Source organism: Lissotriton vulgaris, chromosome 7 (genome assembly GCF_964263255.1).
Source record: "Lissotriton vulgaris chromosome 7, aLisVul1.2, whole genome shotgun sequence".
Lineage (NCBI taxonomy): Eukaryota > Metazoa > Chordata > Amphibia > Caudata > Salamandridae > Lissotriton > Lissotriton vulgaris.
In genome coordinates, this window is record NC_141695.1 from 366571789 (window position 1) to 366598930 (window position 27142).

The 27142-nt window shown below is 43.8% G+C and overlaps 1 protein-coding gene across 2 annotated transcripts in view; it reads left to right on the forward strand.

Moving 5' to 3' along the window:
• Positions 1–27142, forward strand: part of LOC147701659 (transmembrane channel-like protein 7) — a 475400-nt gene that overhangs the window by 282886 nt on the left and 165372 nt on the right. For both annotated transcript variants that reach the window (XM_086930288.1, XM_086930289.1), the window contains exons 7-8: positions 8985–9132; positions 9700–9873. In XM_086930288.1, coding sequence (XP_086786414.1) covers positions 8985–9132; positions 9700–9873 — 322 coding nt within the window. The remainder of the gene's footprint in view (positions 1–8984; positions 9133–9699; positions 9874–27142) is intronic.

Below are 27142 nucleotides of genomic sequence, written 5' to 3' on the forward strand. Positions count from 1 at the left end.
TGACCATGTGGAGAGTGCTGGAACCCAATGCCCTCCCTATTGATTTGGATGCATTCTGCTCGGAAGTAATTGCCGCTCAGTTCACTACAGTATTTAATTAGTCCAGGAGTTCAGGATGCTTGCTCTCCATTCTCAGGAAAGAGCTCCTGAATGAATGAATGCATAGGTATTTATAAAGCACAGTCATTCAAACGAATGAGCATCCTGGGTCTGATACTAAAAAGCAGTGAAGCCTTTACCCTAGCCTAAAAGGTGTGGTTTAAATGAGAGTGACAGAGCTCATCAGAGGCTTGAAACAGCCACGTCTTCATGACCCTTTTAAAAGCATCTTCTGTGTTTATAAATCGGAGAGGAATTGGCACTAGTCCATGCCTTGGTGCCTTTTACTATGAGGGATTTTCCACCTTGAGTTTTCAATCTAAAAGAGCGGGGCTTCAGCAGATTTACATTTGTGGATATCAGTGTTCTCAGGTTCTTTTTATGTTTGAATCTGGATATGAGATATTTCAGTCGTGCTGCCATAAAGGCCCTGACGACTAGCAGCAGTGTCTTAAACAGCGCAAAATCCCTTGGTGTCATTCTCGACAAAAAACTCAATTTAATCCCCCACATCAATTACATTGCAAAGTCTGCTCGATACCATCTGCGCCTTCTTTGGGGAATCCGTTGCTTCTTCCCGGAGCAGGACCTTATAACCCTGGTGCAATCAATGGTCCTCTCCAGACTTGACTACTGCAATTCTCTTCTTACTGGACTCCCCAAATCCCACTTGTCCCCCCTTAAATCTGTTTTCCATTCAGCAGCTCATTTCATTTATGGGGCCAAAACAAGCGACCACATCACACAATGTTATCCACCCTCCGCTGGCTACAAATGGAGGCTAGAGCTATCTACAAGACTGCTTGTATCATCCACCAAGTCTTGCACTCCTCCTCTCCTCGCTACCTGGCGAATAAACTGAAACTCTCTGGAGGCTCTAGACCATCACGTAATGCGGAAAATCTTCTGTTTGAACCTCCCACTTTCAAGAAGGAAAGAACGATGGCACAATCCTTTTCAGGCAACGCGGTGAGAATCTGGAACTACCTTCCTCCGCAGCTCCGGACCACCGCCTCCTCCCAGGCCTTCAAAACGGACCTAAGAGTTTTCCTCCACCAAAAACACCTCCAAAAGTAATCCACGCCCACTCTATTATCTGAAGGAAGACCTCCCTTTACTGAAAATTCTATTCTCCTTGACTATGGAAGTGCCTTCCTAGTGTGTTCTTGTGGTTGGAGTGTTTAACATTCACTGCTGTATTATCCTTGTACTTGTGTTTGGTACCTTTTTGTAACTTGCACACACCACTTTCCCTTGTAACACACAGTATGCTACCCGTCATATTTTGTTTACCTTTGATACTTGCACAAGTGCCACCATTGCCTACGTTACGTTTATTCTTGTGCCTGAGTGTCTAGCTTATTTTGCAGTATTATACCTCTATTTTTACTTTGTTTTCTCTTATAACCTGCACACGTGTGACTTTTTCCTCATGGCACCTTTGCTACCTCATGTATTTTGTTTGCTCACAATTGTCACTTTTACCTCATGTAACTTAACGTCTGCTTTTGTAATTTGTTCACGTGTAATGTTCTCCTCATGTAACAGTTCTGTTCCTTGTGTGAAGCGCTCTGACGCCTTCGGGTAAAGTCCGCGCTATATAAAAACGCATAAATAAATAAATAAATAAACAAGATTCTTTGCTGTGTGGGTAGCCAGTGAAGCCTTTTTAATGCAGCTGATGCTGAGCTCCATTTAGGGAGCTGTAGCACCATTCAGGTGCTGTGTGTTGGACAATTTGAAGTTCATGTATTAGCTTTTTTGCGCATCCAACATGCACGCTGTTACAATATTCCAATCTTGACCTGATAAGTGAAAAAGCTACAGTCTTCCTTGCATTCAGGGGAAGAAAATGAAGGCATTTCTTAAGGGATTTGATCAGGTTGAAACACACCCTGGCTATTGCCGCCACTTGCAGCTGAATGGATAGTTCTGTGTCAAATTTAACCCCCAAATAATTTGTGACTTTAACCCCTTCCATGCTGTGCAAATCTTTGTGCTGTGTGGGGGTTTTATCGAGTGGGCGGGATTCGGTTGCCCCCGGCCATCGTCAGCACACGCCCACTGTGATGTCGAACGGCCGGGTCTGTTGTGAGCACACAAGGGGTTTACAGTCTCTGGTGGAGAGGGGACTGAATTTGGTCACCAGCATTTAGGAGAAAAGAGATACAATTTTACAATTAGGAGAATTTCTGTTTTCTTTGAGTTGTATTTAAAGTGATTGTTTTGCATCCATGAAATCATGTTTGAGAGACATTTTTGGAGGTTCAATTCTGGACCACTTGATCCCTACTCTAGAGAATGGATCAACTGGGTGTCATCCGCATATGATGTAGTTACAATTCTGTAGGAGTCAATTAATGAGAAAAGATGGGCAGAAATAGTGTTCCTTTGTAAAAAAAAAGATAGGGACCCAGATGAGGTGTCTTCTTAACCCTTCGATGCTCATGACGAACTCAGCTCGTCATGAGGCACAGTTGAGCTGTGCTGATGACGAGCTGAGCTCGTCATGAACAATGGAAAATCTGGGAATGCAGCACCGGGGGAGAATACCTCTAGCAGCCAAGGTGTTAAAGGCTAATGTCCATGCTTAAAATGGACCAGAGTAGATTTATTCCAGACTGAGCACAATGCCAAATATCAGACAACTCATACAAGCCCTTGAATTCCACCCCAAAAGATTGCCTGAAAGCTTCAGTCCTCTCGGTTGACATTGAAAAAGCCTTTGATTGCCGTCACTGGGGACTTTTTATTAACCATGGGCAAATCACTACGCTACACTCGCGTAGTTTGCGAAGTTTGCACTAATTCGTACTATGCAAACTGTATGTAGCACAGTGCAAACACGTGTAGCGTAGTGCAGTGGTCATTTTTTGCTTGCTCGTGGTCCTCAACATCAAGTTGGTGACCGCAAGAAGCAAAATGACACCCCGGCAAGACTTTTGCCTCGTTTGCGATCAGCAACATCAAGTTGGCGATCGCGAGCATGGAAAATAATCCTCCCTGCGAGATTCTCAACGCAGGGAGGTCAGGTTTCTTATTGCGAGTGGTCTTGTATGCTCGCGACAGTTCGCGATGAGAAACAACCAGTCTGCATTGAGAAAGCTGCTGCTCGAGTAAAAATCAACTCGAGCACCAGAAAACTACAGCTCGCACAGTGCAAGATGCCGTTTTCAATGATTACATAGTGCCTGATGCTTGCCCGCAGTGTGCGATCATTGAAATGGCATCTTGCACAGTGCGAGCAGGGTACTGCGCAGTTCCCGTAGTGCTACGCATAGCGCAAAGTGCACTTCGCGTAGCTACGCCTAGCACTACTTCGCGGAGCACTATTTTGCGAACTACGCCCAGCTTTACTTTTTATTTGCTACCAGCAAGGCTATGGTTTTGGGCCATTGTTTTGTAGACTGGGTTTGATTGTAATACATGGATCCCACTGCTCATGTCATGATGGGTACTATTATTTCAGAGCCTTGTATTGTTGGTCGGGGGACCAGTCTGGGATGCCCTCTTTCCCTAGTGCTTTTTGTCCTGGCTGTGTAGCCACTTGCCCTAAAGATCCACCAGGTAGTTAGCTACCAAGTCCTCCATGTTAACAACAAACCATTGTACATATCATTGTACGCAGATGACATGCTGCTTTACCTCCAGGGATCAGGGGAGGTATATGAGGAGCTGTTCATGCTTGATTTTGGCAGATTATCGGGCTTGCATGTCATCTGGGAGAAATCTTGTGGATATGTACTGCATGTCCCTGTGTGTGGTGAGGACGATTTGGTATTAGGAATCACTCTCAGATGGGATCTGACTTCCTTGTGATATCTGGGAGTCGATATTCATCACTCGGAAAGACACTTACTGGAGGGGAACTTTATATTCCTTGAGGCACATGATTAGGGGCTGGATTATACTTCATGTATCGATCATGGAGAAAGTCCTTCCCATTCAAGTTCCTAGGGAGGTCTTTCACAGGCCACATGTCGGTGAATTTGATTTGGGATAATCTGCGATGTAGATCAGGTCTGTGCAAACTGCGACTGCCAACTGAAGAAGGTGGCGTAACTGCTCCTGATTCAGTGGCATAACGAAATGTGAGGAGGCTCTTCTCCAAAGTTCATGGAGGGGCCCACCCTCCGGAGTCAGTCAAGAGCTCTCAGGCCAAGGCATTGTGCTGAGGGGACCCCCTGGAGCTCGGGCTCTCCTGCACAGCTGGAGCTGTGGGGGTCTATGTTACACCACTGTCCTGAATTTTTACTTTAATATGCATCTGTACAGCTACAATGGGCAGAGCCATGTGCTAGGGTAGATGTGTGGCGTGAGTATAGATGTGCCTCAGAGGAAGCTTTTTATGATTTATATTCTAAATCGAAATAAAGCTCAATTGACTTGACTTGACTTGACACTATTGACTCTATTGACACTATTGACTACTGTTCAATTCCTTCCGAGTTAACATACTTTATTCTAGCAGCATGGTGCTGGGAATGCTTCACTGCATTTGGGCAAGGGCTCTTTAGAGGACGCGCACAAGGGTACCACACACAAGGGATGTGCCATAGACATCCCTAGCATCATTGCAACACAGATATCACTGATCTGCCCTGGCAGGTTGGGATGAGAGGGTACTTGCAACATTGGGAATTAAAAATGGTAAAGGGAATCCCATGGATTTCAGGACTTTCAATTCACTTATGGTATATCCCGAAGCACTTTCTATTGCACTGTGACTTAATAGCAATGTTGTATTGCGGGTGACAGAGCTACTGGCGCAGAAATGTCTTTGGTACTTATTAATGCTAGATTGTATAAATCATGCAATGACAATATTCTATTGCGTATCTTGTGGCAGCCCCAAAGGTTGAGCTCAGAACATTACAGGAAAAAGGGCTGCGGCTATAGGTGTCCTGATTGCTGATCACAACTGGAAAAAAGTACTCAAATCAAGCCTGATTTTAAAATAATATAATATTTGTACCTGCAAAAGAGTCTACAGTCACACCTAAAAGAATAAACCATATGCTTCCGGAGGTGGTGACAGGGTACCCCAGATGTGGTGTAGTGGAGGCCGATTTCATTCATATGGTCTGGACTTGTACTTCAAATATTGGTTATTGGCCCATGGGCCTACAACATATCCTCATGCAATGGACTGTGAGCTGTCCTCTACCCCATTTGCATATCTATTCGGTTTGTTCCCTACAGCAGTGGTTCTTAAACTTTGGTCAAGGGACCCTTCGAGGTCCGCAAACCCTACTCAGGGGGTCCGCAATGCTTAGAAAATGAAATAATACTAAGAAATGAATAAAGTGTATATAAATAAAGAAGTAAGAACAACAATTGGTCCTGACGCTCCCCTATGGAAGAACGACAGAGAACCTAACTTATGAAATTAGTTCACTGAGTACTTGAGTCATTTATGAATAATCATTTAAATATGAGAGTAGATACCCTTTATGAATACACCAGAAAAAAAGACATAACAAATGAAAATCAGGGGAAATAAATCCCTTTTTAATTTTCTTTGCAAATAACATATTCAATAAAACATATGGAAATATATCCATAAACGGTAAGTAAGAAGTGCAAGGAGAAGTGCTTGTGTGTAAAGTGAGTAGAGGAAGGGAAAATCAGACAAAAACAGTAGTAAGTCACAGTATCATGATTTTGTACAGACAGTACTGGTTGCCATAGTTATGAGAAAAGCAAACCAGTGTTCTTATTCTAGACTACAAACCAATTATATTCTATTATTCAACATCCATTTATCAGAATGATGCTGCTATTTATACAAGCATCATCCAATCCGATCTAAAGTATGATGCAATTTAGGCCTTGTGATGGTGGCGTTGACATTTCATCAGGACAAAGAAAGATACAAAGACAACCGTGGTGGTTGCCTGACCAGGCTAACCAGGTCAATCCAAATCTCCCACTTCTGGGGAAATCCGTAGTGTATATACACAAATTACATAATTAACAAAATGAATAATTAATTAAAAAATATTATTATTTAAAACTAATAAACATTATTTGACTACGCAAACTTTAACACTATAATATCCACAACACACTCCTAAATTAAACCATAAAATAATAAAACACAATTAAAACTTATTTTAAAATTAAAACCTATTACTATTAACAACTAATAATTACATAATTAAAATTAATTTAATACCCACCCTTTACCCCTTTAAAAGTAAACACAACACACAAATAAACGAGTGCACAAAATAAATAACAAATAATTAACATTAATAAACAACTAAATATTGATTAATTAAACACAAATTACTTCCCACCCTTTACTCCTATAAATTTCACAACAGACACCAAAAATTAATTACACAATTACCATTATTATTTACCAATTAATAAATGTATTAAAATTAATTGAAAACCAATTAGTAATTGAATTAAAAATACATTATTGGCCACCCTTCCCACCCTTTACACCTATAAAAACCACAACACGCCTACAATAAACTAAACAATTACCAAAATTAATTACAAATCAATTAATTAAAATAATTACCAGCCAATTATTAACTAATAAATTAAAAATAAATTATTTCCCACCCTTTACACCTATAAACACCACAACACACACCTAAAATGTATTCAACAATTACCAAAATGAATAATCCTTTAATAATTAATTATTAATACATTACTTTACACATTTAACACTTTAACATCTCCATTAAACCAATATTAATAAATAAAAATTAATCAATCAATTGAATATAATTACATTTCTTCCCATCCTATTCCCCTATAAACCCACAACCCATTACAGAACTAAAAGTGAAAAATTCTAATAAAAAAAATTAATATAATTTAATTACTTCCCACCCTATTCCCTCAAAAACCCACAACCCGCTACGGAACTAAAAACGTAAAATTCAAATAATTTATGTAAATACATTTAATATAATTAAATTACTTCCCAACCTATTCCCCTATAATCCCACAACCCACTACAGAACTTAAAGCGCAAAAATAAAATAAAAAAAATTAACTACAAAAAATGTAACACATATTAAAAATACAAACAAATCTTGTACTAAAAAAATACATAACATACGTATAAAATGTATACTAAAATGCATAAAAATAATAAAAAACAATATTTTTAACAACTATAAACTTGCAAACGATATTAAACCCTTGGATATTTTTAAAAACTATATTACTTACCTTAAATGGACATTTTTGACCACGATATTCTTGCTGTCGATATTTCTGACCCACGATATTAATGAGTCGATATCTGTGCAACTCGATATTTTGTACTTGATATTCTGTCTCTGCACCACAGCATGGATTGATAAGTCAATGCCGTGCAGGAACTGGTGCATGCATACAGGGGACACATGTTGTGCCACCCTGCATGCACTCCAGGCGCAGAGGCTCCGTCTCCACCCTGGCTTTCATGGAGGAGGAACCGCCATGAAAACCATGGCAGAGAGGTAACTCATAATATGCTTGGCAGGACCGCAGCGGTCCAGCCAAATATATTGATGCCACCTGACTGCTGCAACACTGCCAGTGAACAGCGGTTCACTGGCGGCTGCGGTGTGGCAATGGCAGTCCAAACTCCCTAATCATAATAGAGCAGTTGAGAGATCTCTGCCGGTGTGCTCACAAGTCTGGTTGTCCATGTAGCGTCCCACTCGTAATTAAACCCTAAGACTGAAGAGACTGAAGGACTATGTGCTTGATTCAAAAAGGTAAACTTACACTTCTGTGTGAGTTTATGATTGTTTGCTATTTACAATGTATATTACTAGTAGTATCTTTACATAAAGATACTACTAGTAAAATACCTTTGTGAATAGCAATATTATGCAAACTTACTCAAAAATTGTAAATTTACCTTTGTGAATCAGGCTTTAAGAGTAAGGAAACTACCACGGTGGGCAACTTTAGCTTTCTCTGAGGAGTGTTCAGCTTTTGGCCAAGTATTCACTGTTGCTTTGTAGGAGAATCACTGATGACTGCAGGGAAAACAGCTGATGGTGGGAAAGGTGGTAGATTACTACAGCCATCGACCCCATTACTAGAATGATCATCTATGTCTGGTGGGATTGTAGATGAAATAGCTGTATGTAATTTACACCTGTTATCCATTGGGGTCCATTCTAGGTGAGACACCACATTTTCAGTGTCCATTCTGTTGAGTCAGCCTTCAGATAGGCAATGCAGGGCTGCCCAGAACCCGATTCCAAGGTTATAAGTTTTAGCTGTTTAAAAGGTAAAATTGGTACCAAAGAAATTAACTTCATAAACAGTTAGTCATCATGCTGTTATTATTCTGTTCACAGTCTGAATGAATATTCTACTCAGTTCATGATTGAGCTTCGGTATAGTAAACGTTTGCAGAACAAGGTGTTGCAGCCATTGACATTTCTTTCCAGGATTCATATCCAACTGAAGTTGTGAGCCCACGTATGAATTCAGACTAAAGACATTTCGAGAGCCCAGGGGAAACCTCAGTGTTGCACTAATATATAGGCGTGTCTGTGGTTTGATGGTTCTGTGCCAAAATACAACATGGTGGGAGACATGTGTTCAGAGATAAGACTCAGCTGACACTATTGGCTCATTCAGACTTGTCAAGAGTGAAGCTATATTTAAGGGTGTTCAAGACACACCCATGCATAGCACTGGATGAGTTGTCAATGTGTTATGAGGTTACCTTTGCATCTAGTTTTGTATGTATGTAATTTAAGGATGTTCAATAAAAGATCAAGTAATTGTCATACTCTCTTTAAGTATGTTTTCGTTTGAGGGGTTTCCTTTGCTGGAGTTGTTTTTATTATCTCTTTGTTTTTCACAGTTTTCGAAATGTAATTTCCCATTTTATCCCTGTCCATATGCAGGTCAGTGAGTGGCCTCAAGCATAGCCTAGTGAATGAGGATAGCTCCTTCAGCAGCTATAGCAACAAGGTGTTTGCTAGCTGGGACTTCTGCATGTTCAATGAAAGGATCATCTACCAAAAGCAGAGAAGCGTTGTTTATGAACTGCGGGTGAGTAGCAAAGTAGCTTCGATACAGACTGGCTGCCCTTTGGGGAAATCTTTAGACTTCCTGATCCTCAGTGCCCATTAAAGTCTAAGAGGGCTAGCACAGAGATCATCACAAAAAGCAAACGCCTAGGCACACATAGGAGAGAATAAAGTTCATGTAAATAGCAATGTAAAAGAAGCAAAAAAGTATTATCCAGATGGAAGGAAAAAGTATTGAGGCGATGTCAATATGCGGTTAAATCAAGTTGAATCCTTTTTTCCTGAATCAATCCCTGACCTAAAGCCCTTCTCAAGTGTACTTAACAGAGATCATCACAAGTTAGGCTGGAATCTGAAATATGATGCACTCTCTCATAGTGCTTCCAACTTTCCAGAAGTAAGCTTGATGCGACGCCCTTAGTCTAAACCCTACTATTCTTCCAGAGACGCTAGTCTTCCAGGAAGTCTCATTTGAGAGAGGTCCACCCAGTATTCATAGCCCTCTACAGGTAACACACCTATGCTAAATAAATGTAAAGTAGTGCTCAAGCTCACGTGACACAACTGACTTCTCAATACTCTTGTGCAGATGGATCTTGAGGAGGAGGCACTGAGGCGACAGAAGGCGGAGCGAAGTACAGGCCAGCGGGTCTGCATCTACTCCCTGCGCATTTTCTTAAATGTAATAGTTATCTCTCTGCTTGGAGCAGCCTTCTTCTGCATCTACCTGGCCACAGAATACTCCCAGCTGCTGATAAACCAGGTGAGAACAAACGGATGGGCGATGGTGGCACTGTCGGGGTCCAGGCCATTGCATTAACAATCATGATATATGGCTAGTGGATAAAATGCCTCAAAGCTAAAATAATGTTCAGGGATCCAAAATTTCGCTATTTTAAAATGTTTATTTTTTAATTTCTTTATTGGTCACAATTAACCTTAGTGAGAATATAGAGGAAATTGATTCAAGTATTTCTTCCCGCTACAGATATGGTCGTCTTTATGAGCAAAAGACTAATAATCAATCATTCACTTTCATTTTTATTTAAGTCTGAGTAAAAAGTGGCAAGAAGTTGTTTTGCATATGTGTAGATGTCTTAGGGTCCCTCTGTGTGTCCTCCATCTCTGTGAAGAGTATGATCCATTTGAACATATGGTTATGGGTGGGTGGTAGGTGCCTCATCTAGCAGCATGCAGTGCTTCTTTGGTCGAGAAAGCAGCAACACAAGTTACCAACCATGCCATCAACTATCCGTAGCTCTCACCAATTCACCGTGCCTAGGTGTAAATATACCCAGTGATTTGTCTATGAGGCCTCAAATCAATGCTGTTACATCTTCCTGCTTTTTCCATTTACGCAGGATTTGCAATATTCGTAGGTTCCTTACTACCCAAGCCCTCTTACTTGTCATCATAGCTCTTGTCACCTCCCGTATTGACTACACTAACTCCCTCTATGTTGGGATACCTGCCTACCACCTTCATCGGCTGCAGTTGGTACAAAACCAGGCGGCCAGACTGGTCTTCCACCAGCCCAAGCACCAACACGTCTCGCCCCTGCTGAGGAGATTGCACTGGCTCCCAGTGGCCTCCCGCTGCATGTTTAAACTGGGCTGCACTGTCTTTAAGGCTCTCATTGATCTTGCCCCTGCTCTCATCACTTCTAGCCTAAAGCGTCACATTCCCTCCAGAGATCTCCGGTCCTCTGCCCATAACTTGCTAATCGCCCCTAGGTATAAACACAAAAAGCATGGAGGCCTATGTTTCTCTTTTTTGGCCCCCTCATTGTGGAATTCCCTCCCGATTTCACTTCGACTCTTCCCCAATTATACCTGTTTTCGTAAACTACTAAAAACTCATCTTTTTCAATTAGCCTATGAGTAATCCTGTTGTTCTGTCCCCCCGCTATCTGTCTGTGAGCGCCATGAAACCGTTTGGTGACCGTGCGCGGTATAAATAATTTTAACATAACATAACATAACATGCCTGGGTATGCTCATCGATAGTTTTATTTATCATATATGCTAGGTCTTCTCAGGCATTGGGAATATTGGGGCAATTTTATTGAATAAACATACATCCGATCTCTGTCTGTTAACTTCTGTCAAACCTGCATAGATTTCAAAAGTAGTCAAAACATTTATAATGGAGTCATTTGAGTTTATAATTTAGAGCTGTCTGCTGAGTCCCTCATTTTATGAACCACTTTAATCCTGACTCGCCAATGGGACTTTATGCTTGAATCAGGATAACAACTAGTGCATAAGTAGCCGACAGACTCAGGAATTTTCCAAACTTCAAATTTCGCAATGTAAGCCAGGTGAAGTTTATGCAGGGAAAAATTTCGAGTTTTGCATTTGGGAATGGAAAATATATACATAACATAACTTTCCCATGTAGTAAAAAAATATCTGCTTCTAATCCCTCATTCCGTTATTTCAAAAACTCAGGGTGAATTTGCAATTTTATACCAGGGAGCTACCAACCCCTGTGCTATTGGTAACCCCTTAGGGTGGATTTACCCGCTGCAGTATTTGCAATGGCCTCCTTAGTGGCACAGTAGGCTGTGTAACATTTAGGCCCTGATTACGATGTCGGTCAGAGTTGCCTCTGACCGACATCTGCGGCTGGGGAACCGAAGACCTCTGGTCGGCGGTTCCAAGCCACAATTAGGATACAACCGCACATGCTGTGGTCGCAAACTTCAATTTTTCAATGGAAGTTTTGAAAAATCATCATATTTTTCTCAGTTAGCAAGGCAGTCCTTATTTTGGACAAATTAGCAACAATATAAATTCTCTTCTTGAGAGATTTACTCCAACACATATCCCTGCCATCCAGTGAGTGCCATGCATACATATGCTTACTGCAGTTGTATTGGTCTTTTAATGTTTGTATTCATTACATCACGAATATTGGGGCATTTCCATTGAACATTCGTAACTGGGAGATAATCCTAAATATCTACCAGAGCTTTGTAGATATAGTATAATTCGTGGTACCTCCTTAGTACGGCAGTAGACTCTAAGCCATTAGCAATTTGAAAGCCAATATCCACATTTTTCTTCCAGTTCAATTAGTCTTGCAGGTCCTCTGTGTTCTTTCAGACATTGGCATACTGTACATCAAAAACCTATTTACTGAAACGATTTATGAAAACGAGGCTATTCCAAAAACGAATCAAAATAAATTGGATAGGTTGGTTGGTTGAAAGCTTTATTTCGATATGCAATTATATCTTAAAAGCATTACATGCATATAAAAACTGTAGATCGACAATACAAATGTGTCAAAGATTAAGAACAAGTAAAAATGCCATTTATACATGCAATAAATTAACTGAAATAGACAGTCTATTTCTGCGAATCAACCATGACCATTTTAAAAATTTGGAGACACCACAAACTATGGGAGGGGAAGTGTCAGTTAACAAAATACGTAGCGCCACCAAGTGTTGGCGTGTCCCCAAGCGTCTGAATAGGGGTTTAGGCCAGCACCTCCGTGGACGAATATAGTCCGGGCACTCAAAGAGGATGTGCGCCACCATCTCAGGCCTTGTAGGGCAGAGGGCACAAAAGGGCGATGACTGCACTGGCGATTTCCATCTGGATAGAAGGTCCCCTATCGGAAGAGTACCTACTCTAAACTTAAAGTAAAGAGCCCTATCAACTGGCATGGTGATCAAATCCAGATAGGGTTCATAGGCCACCACGTCCTTAATTCTTAGAAATGCTGCGGTCGAATTGCAGTGGCGTGGATTACCGATAAGTTGGGAGGACACCCAGTCCCAGTACAGTTTTTTCAGGATAGCCTTGGGTGGAGCAGATTTTGTAACCCAAGAGTCCCCCAAACCCAGCTCCCCCAAGAGGTTTTTAATATCCCTCAACCACTTGATCTTGTGCCAGCCCCCCATTTCCATCACCTCGGACAGCCCATCAGCATATGATTTTAGCTCTGGAACCCTCCACAAGCGAGCCCATAAAAGCAGCGGCCGGAGACGAGCCTGGTTCTTGATCGACTTGCAGCCCACATCCAAGCGTACCGGGACTGTGGGGGTGCTCAAGGGGAGAGCAAGTAGGTCTTTCAAAAATTTGCTCTCCGACTTGGATAGGGACTCCAAATTACAAAGGCCCCATAACTCCGCCCCGTAAAGTGCTGAAGTGACTCCTCTTGCTTTATAAATGTCAATTGCGGGTGCCACAAACTGTTTGGATGAGGCGCGATACTCCCTTAACAACGCACCCCCTACCCTTTTATGGCTAAGGACCATCTTGTTGATATGTGACGTCCAGCTCATAGTGTCGCACAGGCATATTCCCAGATAGTCAAACTCGGAAACTTTCTCAAGAGGGACAGCGTTCAAGACTGGAGGGCGTCCTGGTTTCCGTGGTGGATGCATAATCAGGTATTTTGTTTTGTCCACATTGATCACCAATCCCCTTGCCAAACAGAAATCCTGGAATCGGGTCAAAAGCTTCTGAAGACCCTGGGGAGTCTTGGCGATGAGGAGGGTGTCGTCTGCGAACAACAGTGTAGGGATCTGTACGCCCCCCAGGGAGGGTGCATCCGCTGGTTCTTGAAGCAGGTGCTCTACCACACCATTTACATACAAGGAAAATAGGGTGGGAGCTAGCACACATCCCTGTCGGACGCCCCTACATACCGGGATCCTATCAGTCGTTTCCCCATTCTGGCCCCACCGCACCTGGGCATAGTTGTCAGTATGAAGTTTAATCAGGAGCGACAGAATATAGGGGGGCAGCCCAAGACCCTGCAAAACCCTCCAGAGTTCCTCCCTGGGAACCAGGTCAAAGGCAGTCTTTAGGTCAATGAAGGCCAAGTAGAGACTGCCCTCTCCCAGTTCCACCACCTTCCAGTGCAGAAGCATTAATCTAAAAACTTGTTCCCGTTCCTGAGCGGAATCCTGCCTGGAAGTCAGATAGGATATGGTTTTCATCCACCCATTGGAGGATCCTCCCTAAAATCGCCTTCCCCGCCACTTTTTGTGTCGAGTCAATCAAGCTTATCGACCTGTAATTCCCTGGTTTGTCCCGACATCCCTTTTTGAATACGGGGACAACCTCCGCCCCCCTCCAAGATTCTGGGACAGAACCACCCTCCAAGATGGCATTCAGAAGGGCAGAGACCAAAATGCCCCATTCAGTCGGATAGGCTTGGAGTAAGTCCCCTGGAAGCCCGTCAGGGCCGGCTGCTTTCAGGGGTACCACGGACTTGATTACATTTACTACCTCATGGACGGTAAAGGAATCAAGGACACTATCCCTTGCCAAAATGGGGGGTGAAACTGGCTCATTAAGTGGCCCTTCTACCGGGGAATATAAGGCCCCAAAATGATTGAACCAGGTCTGGGACGGGATGTACAAGTCCTCAGTGTGTCAAAGGGTCGGTTCCTAGATCCCACCAGGTTCCAGAAACCCCTAGCATCCTTCCCTTGGCTAGCAGCCAGAAGGTCCGCCCAGAACTTTTCCTCCCATTCTTTTTTTGCTGTTTGTAGACTCTGGGAGTAGAGCTTCCTGGCCTCCCTGGTCCTAGTTTGGGATTTTGACTTAACTGCCTCCACCAACATTTTCTTCCTCACCCTGCAATTATGGGTATACCAGCCCTGTCTTCTCAATGGCCTTGTCTTAGCCCCCTTTTGCCTAGTTGGTGCAATGAACAAATTGCTTATGGCCGCGATCAAGTCGCAGAACTTCGCGGACACCTCCGCTGGGCCGCCCTCAGAAGTGGCCAAATTACGTTGGGCTGCAGCCAGGAGTAGCGTTATTGCTTCAACCTTCTCTGAGGAGAGCTTGAGCTTTGGCCACTTTAGCCGCCTGCCACAATGCAAAACAGATGTATCCCGAGGATTGGCAGTGATACAAGATAAGGGGCCCCCTATGCTATCTGACCACCAGGGAATCAGAGTAAGAGAGAGCAAGTTGTGATCGCTCTCGACGGACGGAATAATTATTATGTCCCTCACCGAGCTCCATAAGCACACGTCAAGCAAGATATAATCAATTCTTGACGTGTGATCGGGCCTATTGTAAGTATGGGCACCCGCCTTATCCGAGCATGACCTCCCATTGAGGGCCCTCAGATCGAACTCCATATTAAGGGTGTTGATCTGAAGTGCCACTTCAGTCCACCTCTTAATAGGGGTTAGCTCTAAGGCCGGGATCCCCCTCCTTTGATCCTCCTCCTCCAGATCCAAAATGTCGTCCGAGCCAAAAGGCCCGAACGTACAATTTAGATCGCCAGCAACCAGGGTGCATGACTTATATGGGGATGTCCTTAACAGGCCCTCCAAGAGAGCGATTGTGGGCGACTGTCTACCGCCCTTTGTGCATAGATGGTGTAGATATTCAGGATGACACGTCCCCAGGCATCTTTTAGGGTGATATTGAGGAGATCAGGGCTGTTGGTCTGGTGGACCTCTACCCTACAATTTAAAGAAGTAGCCACCCAGACGAGGAGGCCACCCGAAGGGCGTCCCCTCCCTGATTCTGGATAGACAGCTGGAGTAGAGTAAGAAGAGTATCCTGCCTTATGGGTGGGCTCCCTACTCCACGTCTCCTGGAAGATACAGATGGAATACTCTTCCACAAGAACATTCCAGACGGGCAAGGCCAGCTTTCTGGCAATTCCAGCCAAGTTCCAGCTGAAAACCCTAAAAACTGGATCTGTTACAGCTGGGACACGACTGGACACGACATCACAGTAGGCAACAACCCTGAGCGGGACGAAAAGACTGCTACCTGCTCCGTTTATAACCCGCCCCCCCTCAAGTTCCCGGCTGGCAATTGGTGCTATAGAGTTTTCTGTTGGGGAGGGCAAGCTGGTCAACCTTTCGGTAGAATGGGCAGCCCCTCCCAATTTGAGGACCCCCGAGACCAGCCCACAGACATCTTCAAGTCAATACCCCATTTTACCACAGTTCGATCCTGGCCAGGCTGCCTGAGGGTAGAACTGAGGTGCCACCGGATACCGTGGACAATCACTAGTGCTATAGCGTGTTTCCCCAAATACTGGCCCGATGTAATTCATGAAGGGCCGCGGGTAAAAATAAGTCAAGTCCACCACGCCAATGCCAGGACCACCCACGTACTGATTCTGGTTACAGATTGTGTGTGCTACTCTGTTGTCTTTAAAATTGACTACCACACAATCTCCTTCAAGTCGTTTCCTGCCCTGTCCTACCCAACCTACCCTGCGAACTCCAAGAATCAGCCCATCCAGACCCCTAGGTAACGGTTTGTTTGTTTTTAACCAATGCAGAGTTTTGTTTTTTAGGGCCTGGTGGGTTTCAAACTGAACATCCTTCAGGGGAGGGACATTGACAAGAACAGCAACATATGGGTGGCACTCAGGGGGGAGATTTACTGGGGGGCTCTTAGAAGTTGCTTTTGGAGTTATATCTGCTGGAGGACCGGCTCCTAGATGACTCGTGGCAGGTTTAGCCAAGGGAGCCGGCCCAACACCCTTGCCATGGTCTATTCCCTGAACCAGTCGCCTAGGCTTAGCCGAGTCCCCACCCGCTGGCAACTTAGCATGGCCTGGTTTCTTATTCGGAGCTTTAGAGGTCTTGGGGGATCTTACATGGACCTGGGCAGTATGAATGGTAGATCCCGGTTTAGCCATAATAAGAACCTCAGGAGTAACGGTCAGGTCCTTGCATGCTACAACAGTAGGTACAGACGTTGACGGTGATGGGGCCTGCACTAAATCTGCGGGTGCCCGATTTCCCCTAATCCCGCCCATGTTATCCTCACTGGCTCTAGACTGGAGTTTGATGAGCGTTTTGAGTGAGAAAAAGTTGTCAAGGGTGGACTGCTCAAATTTATCTAGCCTATCCCCGAGGCCCTTAACTTGGTCAATGAGCGGGACTAGTAAGGTTTTGATCAGGTCCTCGATTTGCTTAAAGGAAGCAGAGTCCTGCGAAGCTGCTGGTTTGTCTGGGGAAGTTTACCTGCACGGCCTCAGATGCCATTCCTAGAGAGAGATTCCCTCCTACCCTGTCGGGGTTCGTTAAAGCTGAATCATTGCCTGATTTAGTGCCCAAGCCCCTTGCCACTTGCTTCCTGGGGCGCTTATACAGTGTGGTGTGGCTGCCTTTCCGCGTGCTCACATCCCATTTCCTTTTTTTCCGGTTTGGGGAATCTTGGGCCAAGCACGGCAGAAACAGAGCCTGGGGAAGATCTTGGTGTAATGGATGTGAGACCTGACCGATATCAGGGCAAGGTGGATCAAGGGTACAAGGGCCCAAGACCACAGGACTGTTAACAGGAGATGGCGATTGTACTACCAAGCTCTCCAGCCTGTCAATGCTTGCTCTTATCGCAGACATCCGTGGCTGCTCGGACGTGTCAAAAAGGAGAGGGGAAGGGACCGGCACAGTGGTGGGAGACAAGGCCTGTGCCGTAGAACCAAGAGAGGAGCGTCTGGCCGGTAAGTAGTCCTGAGATAGGTGGCGTTCCGTCATCACTATCTCCTTCTCTATAACTGCCGCTACTCTGGTTATGAATTTGTCCATTGTTCCTATCATTGCACTCCCCGCAACTCCTTCCCCCCCACCCCTAAGACTTTTCCCCGACCGAGTAGACATGATAGTAGCTACTTCCTCAGCCGGTGATCAAGTACCTTCAAGGTCCGCGGGCGCGGATGACAGAGGGGTGGCCCACAGGCTGTTGGGCATGCTCTGCAGACGTTGGCTGCCTACAGAAAGGATTGCTTCTATATACGTTGGGCGTAGTATGTCATCAGAAACCCTAAAAATTCACCAAAAGATATTTAGAAGTGAAGTTATGTTTTGCTTTCGACATATCACATTAGTATAGGCATACAACAACCTATGAAATTCAGTTTAAAGTGCAGTTATGATTACGAAATCAATCCCCACTTGAATTTCCAGTTATTGTTAACTCCACCAACAGAAGCTTGAAACACACACACCAACTGCAATGTTCATGGACTTCAGACCCCATATTTAAATAATGTAAAATCATTGTTGAAGTCATCTGTTAAATCGGGATCATGAGCATTGCATGTAGTGTCCACGTTACAGTTATAGGGGATTTTAGTTTTATTTCATAACCTTTCTTTTCTGTATTCACACACCCTAACAATCATACGTACACACACTCACACACGTGTATTTTCACTGAAAAGTCCTAAGGTTAAAGGAACATTATATTTAGGTGTTGAAATGAGATCAGAACTAACATTTAAAAAATGAAAAAAGCTTGACATTTGCCAGCTATAATTTAGTGAATTAACTTTAACTTGCGCCCTCTGTCTTGCACTACTTATGGCTTCACATATTACGTAACTCAAGACATCTCAAGTGATATAATTTGTGACATCACTGATGCCATCATCTAGACATTTGTGACAGCGTCTTATATAGTTTGTGAATTTTAAGTAATTCAACATGCTACACCTCTGCCCAATTTTCTATTGCCAATGAAGTGATATTTGACTACATGTTGGACACATAGAATATCTGTCAAGTCACCCAATTTTGGTGAATGTTAAGTTTTACTGGTATTTACCCACTTAACAAACAAAATGCCGCCATAGGCTTTAATGGGATCACCACTTTTTAAACCTTGAGCACCCTCCTAAAGGAGTTTGTACACTATTCATCTTAATGGCATTACCCTCTTAAAGACAAATGCCCTGCAATTTTAAGTCAAGGACTTGACAGGTATGCATGTGCCACTGATAAAAACCTTCTGCCTGGCACTATGGATACTCTTCTGAAGTTTGCTGTAATACACCACGCTCGTCCATAAAATGAGCACAATGTTTTACACAATTACAACCTGTGTGATTTAAAACACCTCTAAAATGGGTCACACCTACATTCTGATTTATACAACAAGCTGCAATGCCGCAAAATCTTCAGATAACTTTTGAAAATAAACATTCTCACCTCATAAATGCCCTCATTACATGGAATTTATTCATAGAACTATATTGCATTTGTAGCTATTTAACATGTATCATTCCCAGACATTCACTGGTTAATAGTCTATTGTCAACAGATGCTTCGGCCCTTTCCGAATGTTTTTTGCAACAGGCATTAACTTTAAGCCACAACCTACTTTAAAAAATGGCTCTTCTCTAATGTTTTATTTTTAGTTTTTAATGGGTGTTTGGCACCATGGTACCACAGGGGGAACATGGGTACCACAGTACTGAAATAACCAACAGGAGACAAAGCTCCCTTGACCAATGAAAATAGCCTAATTTTTTTAAAGAACTGAGCCTGCAGGATTCTGCTAGACTCCTGTGCAACCAACTGTCAAGATAACCTAACTTTTTCTGAGTGATAATCCCTTCATCCCCAACCCAAGTCACCCTTTAAACGCTAACATCTAAATAATGGCTGAATAGAATTACACCAAGTCACACAAAAACAAGCTTTCTGAGTAAAGTTCTATCTTTTTTCCAAACTTGGTGGAATTCTGTTCAACCATTTCTTTTCTGAGTTAGAGATAAACATTTTCCATCGGAATTAATATGGCAAATTGTTCCCCTTTTTCTTGGCCCTTGCCTGACAGATGGGTGAAACACTTTCTATGAGGTAGCCAAGCTGTCTGATTTTTTTTCTTAAATGTCATGCAGATTCATCAAATGGTGCCAAAGTTATTGTACAAACAATGCTCATCCTGTTGGAACTCTGACGAAATATGGAAAATATTGCAAAGTGCCCTGTGAAATTTGAATTTCAGCTTCATAGTGACAACCCCTAAATTACCCAGCAGAGCTTTATCATTGCCTGGACTACATGGGTTATGTGGCATACAGGTCCATGTAACATGGTCCAATGTTGACGTCAAGTGCCGAACCTGAGTAGTTTCGGAATATTTTGTTACATTTTATGTATTAATTTTGGGGAAGTTACCTTGAAAAATATATTTTTTCAAAATAGCAAGAGAAATTATGATGGCTATTTCTACCTGCGGATTTTTCACCCACTGAATCATTCCAGGTGCTGAACCTGAGTAGTTTCTGAAAATATTTTTTAATATTTCTTTTTGGCGTACTTGCCATGAAAAGATATTTTTCAGAAAGGGAAATCTTTATTCACAATAGTAAGTGCAATTCTGATGGTCATTTATTTCTACCCCTGGATTCCTCACCTACTGAATCCTTCCAAGCAACAGACTGGATTCAAAAACATGTAATAGCTACCACGTCCAGTAAGTTGGATTAATGAGCTTCCCTTTCAACTTTGTCCTGTCCCAGACATTAGGGCACTGAACAGAGGAGCTGTCCCTGCTCACGAACAGCAATTATTTTTTTTTCAGCACCCTTTGATACAGATCCAAAGCTTTGATTTTGCTCCTTAGTGATTTCTTAACGTCCAAAACAAAAACAATGGCAATGTAGCAGAAATGTTGCCACTAAATGCTAAAGGTTTCACACCATGTTGTGCTTGTAGAAAGCAGACGTAGGTCAGATACCTACACAAGGTCTGCCTGTGGTGTGGTGCCTGGGGTGAGTCAAAGTCTTGTGACAAATGCTCCTTGATGCACCCGAGGGCATCAGGGAGTCAGATGCCAAATTTTACCTGTCCTAGCACAACATTTAGGCTGGTCCCACTCCAGATCATCAAGTCATGCTCTCATTCATGGAGCAGGCCACGTAATCGACATCCACTGGACCCAACTATGTCTCATCCTCTTCCTCAGCACTCATTCCAAATTTCAAACTGATGTGCCCCAATTCCCAGAGCTACTGTGATTCCATTACAGGTAGTGGTCTTCAAAGATGGCATACTGCAAATATTTACTTTGGCACCAGCTCTCTTTTGCATGCCTTCCAGCCTCACAGAGCCATTGGAACAACCAGTCGCACTTCTTGCAGCGGATCCTTCCCTGGCTGGACCATAACTCCACTCCTCTGCTGAAAGCCTTGTCAATTTCTGCACTATTGGTGCCTCCATCAATCAATCAATCAATCAATCAAGAAATTTGCAAAGCGCGCTACTCACCGGAGGGTCTCAAGGCGCTTGGGGGAGAGGGGTCCGCTACTGCTCGAAGAGCCAGGTCTTGAGTTGCTTCCTGAAGGCGAGGTGGTCTTGGGTAAGATGGAGGTGGATGGGGAGGGAGTTCCAAGTCTTGGCTGCCAGGTAGGAGAAGGATCTTCCTCCCATGGTGGCTCTTCAGATGCGTGGAACGGCGGCAAGGGCGTGGCTGGTCGATAGTAGCTGACGGGTGGGAGTGTAGAAGGTCAGGCGGTTGTTGAGGTACCTGGGGCCCAGGTCGTGAAGGGCCTTGTGTGCGTGGGTGAGGAGTCGGAACGTGATTCTCTTGCTGACGGGGAGCCAGTGCAGGTCTCTCAGGTGTCCGGAGATGTGGCTGTGTCGGGGGATGTCCAGGATGAGTCGTGCGGAGGCGTTCTGGATGCGTTGGAGTCTTTTCTGCAGTTTGGCTGTGGTTCCGGTGTAGAGGGTGTTTCCGTAGTCCAGTCGGCTGGTGACGAGTGCCTGTGTGACCGTCTTCCTGGTTTCGGTGGGGATCCATCGGAAGATCTTTCGGAGCATGCGTAGGATGTTGAAACATGATGATGAGACGGCGTTGACTTGTCTGGTCATCGAGAGGGAGGAGTCCAGGATGAAGCCCAGGTTGTGTGCATGGTCCATTGGTTTGGGTGCGCTGCCCAGGGCAGGGGGCCACCAGGAGTCATCCCAGGCAGAGGGTGATGATCCAAGGATGAGGACTTCCGTCTTGTCTGAGTTCAGTTTCAGGCGGCTGTTCAGCATCCACTCGGATACGTCTTTCATCCCTTTGTGTAGGTTGGTTCTGGCGGTGGCTGGGTCGTTGGTGAGGGAGAGGATCAGCTGGGTGTCGTCGGCGTAGGAGATGATGTTGAGGTTGTGTTGGCGTTCGATGGCTGCGAGGGGGCATATGTAGACGTTGAAGAGGGTGGGGCTGAGCGATGATCCTTGTGGTACGCCGCAGATGGCTTCGGTGGCCTCGGATCTGAACGGGGGAGGCAGACTTTCTTGGTTCTTCCGGCGAGGAACGAGATGATCCACTTCAGTGCCTTCTCTTGAATTCCGGTGTTGCTGAGGCGTTGCACTAGGGTGCGCTGGCAGACAGTGTCGAACGCTGCGGAGATGTCCAGGAGGATGAGGGCCGCTGTTTCCCAGTTGTCGAGCAGGGCTCGGATGTCGTCAGTGGCTGCGATGAGGGCGGGCTCGGTGCTGTGGTTGGCTCGGAAGCCGGACTGCGAGTGGTCGAGGGATCCGTTCGTCTCGAGGAAGGCGGCAAGCTGTTTGTTGACGGTCTTCTCGATGACTTTGGCCGGAAACGGGAGGAGCGAGATGGGGCGGTATTTCTTGAGGTTGGTGGGGTCTGCTGATGGTTTCTTCAGGAGGGCGCTGAGTTCGGCATGCTTCCAGCTCTCCGGGAAGGTGGCGGTGTTGAAGGAGCAGTTGATGATGTCCCGGAGCTGGGGTGCGATGACGGAGTCGGCCTTGTTGAAGACGTGGTGGGGGCATGGGTCGGTTGGAAATCCGGAGTGGATGGTGTGACATCACTCAAACCACATCAATACTGAATTCATCAGTGCCAGACTTGGACCTTTCATTGGCCTTTCAAGAGTCTACCTCATGTTGGATTATACTATTGCTAAAACAGAGCTTTATATTAAAGATAACTTTCCGGCAGCTCCATTTTCTTCCTACCAATACCTTATTAGGATGGAAGGAGTTTTTGTTTCTGATTCTGATGCTATTCAAATGCCTACTATTGTTCCACATGCCTTATTGTGATATATTGTCACATGAATCAAACTGTGTTATATCTTAGCCAAAACATGGTCTACTGAGGGCCTCAGGCTAAACAAAGTTTCACTAGGGTGAAGGCTGCGACTGAAGCCCCAGCTCGGGGTGTTCTTGTCTTGGATTTCTGACAAGCCTTACTGTTTCAATTTTGAGGTTTGCATTGATTGACATTTTGCCTGTTCAGCCCTTAACCAGTAAGGCTAGGCCAGTACTAATGCTTATTCACTCATCACTACATAAGATCACACGTGATACTCAATGTGACCGAAATAAATTTCTTGTTTATTATTTCACTTCCTTAAATTTTAACTTATATTGGAAACTCAATTTTTTAGGGTTTTAATGGTTTACACAAAACCACATTTTAGACAAATTGTACATAAACCACACATTTTTGCACATATATTACATGTATTACATATTTTGCATCATACTCATAGGACAGCACAAAACATGACGTAGACAATAAATTAAACATTTCAAATATGATAAAACTCAAGTTCATTGCTTCAAAAAGTGAACACATAAAAAATGACAACCTTGGTGTGGGCAGCGACCAGGCAGTGTACTTTTCAGGGTACCCAACAAACTTCAACAATATTTCCCAAAAATGTTAAAATGAGAGAGGTCTGTCTTATTATTCCTAGTTCAATTATTTTGTTGTAAGAGATGATTTGGTGTGGAATATTCGGACAAGCTGTGACCGTTGTCTTTGGACAATTCGATAACATGCGTGATATCAAATATGAAGGGAGCTGCTCTTATGTTTGTTTTTTGATTGCTTTTGCAGTAAGCCTTTTAAGGGGGTGGGTGCAACTTATTCAGTCTCAGAATCTGCCTTATTTATTCTATTCTTCTGCTGCGCCCCCGTATCCGTTCAGTGGAAACGCTTCCGAATCAGGGAGCGTTCAATGGCAGCTATTGGTGGATCTCAACAAGAGTTCTAGGTCCTGCTGAGAACCGTATCAAATCATTTTGGGTTCGAAACGCGTTGACCACAATATGACCATACGAGTGTGTGAAAGTACACTGTTAGACTAACCCTCTCTGTCATTTTGAAATGTTTGTGAAATATTGTTGAAAAAAATGCAGTTTCAAATAGAAGTTAAAATGTAAAGAAATTAAATAATAAACAAGACTTTTCTTTTGGTCAAATTGAGTTTCACGTGTGATCTTATGTAGTGATGAGTGACTAAGTATCAGTACTGGCATGTGTGTTGTTGTGAGCTTTGTACTTTATCATATCTAATCTAATAAGGTTCTAAGTCAGCATCTTGCAGAACTCAAAAAGAGAAGGGGAGCTTCTGATGTGCATTGTGAAGTCGTCCCACGCTTTAGGAGATATGTATGAGAAAAGTGCCTTTTCCCTGCCTGAAGCTCCTGGAGACTACTTTGCATTAGCCTGCTAGCAGTGCTCTGTCAGTGGTTGATCTTCATGAGGTGTGAATGATGCCACCAGAACAGAATCAATGGCCTGGGTGTTGGAAGGAATTTTTCTTCCCCTTGTAGTAAGACCAGGAGTCACTAGTGCCAACCATACATCTGGCCCCCCAAATTCCCATTCTTAGAACACTTTCTGGACCTTTAGAAGACCAGAAGAAGGACTGCACCCCCTGTCTGAAACCTGTGGAGATGCCTGAAGGGCTGGGCCTGCTGTGGTGGTAGTGGGTTGCAAACATATCCACATCCTTCATTACTTCTTGCAAAACTGGAGAGGAGTACTTGAACAGAGGAAGCACAGAGTGTAACTTAACATCATCGTCGTAGGATGAAGATATAATTGTGGTGCCTAGACATCTACAGCTCCATCAACAACTACGCCTAAGAAGGAATCCGTTGCGTGAGAGTTTTTTATGCTTCTGAAATGTCACATGCACATTGTGCAAACAAGAACTTTATCCTGCCCCTCATGGGTACTACTCCATGGGCTCTTCTGGAAAGTGAAAGCACCTCAGATATTTGCACCCAAATGAGGTTACCCAGGCCGAGTAAAAGAAACAACATGCAGCAGGCAAAAAAGTACAAAGAGTACATGCTGATGTTCTAAAATTGCAAACAGAAGAAAATGACTGCAATATAGAGTATTTTGCGACATCCTGCAAAAAATGTCATCAGGTGGCCTCTGTAGGTAAGACTAACAGAAGAGTTTTGCCGAAGTGATGGGCATAGACTTACAAGAACAAAAGTAAGTTAAAGCAAAAAGAAAAACAAAGTTACAAACATTATTAAGCTAAAAAAGTTTTCAAAACATTACAAAAAATAAAAAAATACTTAAATAAAAAAGGCTTATTTCCTCTGCTTCTACCACTTTCTCCACTACCATCAGTTTTGCTTCTGTGTTCATCTGCCCTCTCCTCGTGCCCTCCGTCATCCAGTGTGCTTCCCCGCCCCCATTGCTTCCGAGGCAAGCTTGCTGTTCCTGCCCCTCCCGCCTGTCCTTCAAGGTCCATATGCTGCTACTGCCCCTCATGTCTGCCCTTCGTGGTCCACTGCACGGCCCCAGCATCTCCTGCCGCCCATCCGAGGTCAGCTTGCTGCCCCTGCCCCTCCTCCTGCCTTTCGTGGTCCCTTTTGCTGCCCCTGTTTCTTCCACTTGTCTTCAAAGGTCGGCTTGCTGCGCCTGTCCCCAGGGCTGGACTACGAACCCAAATCAGCGCCGGCAAAAATTCTCAATGCAATCTCACTTCCTTTGTCCCCTCGAGCAATCTAGCATTTTCCATTCATTCTCTCTGTCTCTACTCTCTCTCTCTTCTCCCTCTCTGATCACTTTTTCTCCACCTTCCCCCTCTCTCCTTCTCATTGGCTGTTACTTGAAGCTTCACTGTGCCTGCTGCAATTACCATTAGAGAACTAGGGAAAGCAACAGAGCCACCAGGAACATGACGTTCTATTTCTTATTTATGTGTTACTGTGTTATGTAGATGCTACTGGGAGACAGCAGTCCTCTTTCTGCATAATGCAACCGCACAAAAAATGGGAATTAGTGTAGTTATTGTGTAACCATAAACTCAATGTGAGAATGTAGTGCAAAAATATAAAGAGCATCATGTCTCACTTGGCTAGCAAACTCTTGTTTTGAATGCGTTCACAAACAGCGATTTTACTAGCGCCACGTATCTCAAATTTTAAAATTAAGTGTGCTAACAAAACATTACTCAATTTTGGCAGAATAATAGGCAAAGCTGAATTTCGGTACATCCCTATAATACTAGAATATTTTTGCATGTTATTACACATTCAGAGCTACTACGGCTTTTCTATTTTAGTAAACTGACTTGTATTGAACTGTTTCTAATATGTGTGTGCATATATCTAACAGTTTTTAGAAGTGCTTAATTTCGCACTAAAGGTTTTATTTTTATTCTTCATGTTTGCAAACCTGCTACCTCTTTCATATGAAAGAGCTATGCACCAAGGTTTTAAGTGGATTGTGGGAAAGGTGATGGCCTGACCATGTATTCTATGGGATAAAGTATCTCCTGGCGTACATTATAATAATCTTGCAAGTCAGCTCAGAGTTCCATAACCTTACAAAGGAACTTGACCTTCGGCCTCATTCCTCTATATGGTTATGGAACTCCTCGGCCCAACTTGCCATATCCTTATAATGTTCCTCAGGGAGTACTTTATCCTGCATATAAAATACCCTTTTTCAACAAATCCATTGTGATAAACTAGGAATGAGGTGCTAGGTGTAATTGGAAGGGCTATCCGGATGACTCTACCAGCCAGCTGTGAGTTCAGTGGTTCAGTACTCATCCAGAGTAATGCTGGATCCTCTAACTCACCTACTGTGCTAGTAGCACCTGCAGCGCTTTAGGGTGACCCTCATATGCTTAGACAGTTTTCGTTTCATTCTGGATTCTGTTGTGTAATGGTGTTTATGGTTCCAGACTGTTCCAGCCCTGGCAGAGTGGCAGTGGACCAGGCTTCCTAAGGCTTACATCCTGCAGTGACTCAGGATAGAGCTGCCTGAAACTCAACTCAGAAAAGACTGAAGTTCTTATCCTTGACTCCACCCCCTCCACATTGAATGACTCCTGGCGGACCTCCACTCCGACAGATCACGCACAAAACCTCGGCATCATACTAGACTCATCGCTCACAATGAAATTCCAGATCAATGCTGTCTCTTCAATCTACTTCAACACCCTCTGCATGCTTTGAAAGTCTTTCAGATGGATCCTAACTGAATCCTGAAAAACTCTCCATGCCGGAATCAACAAGAACATCC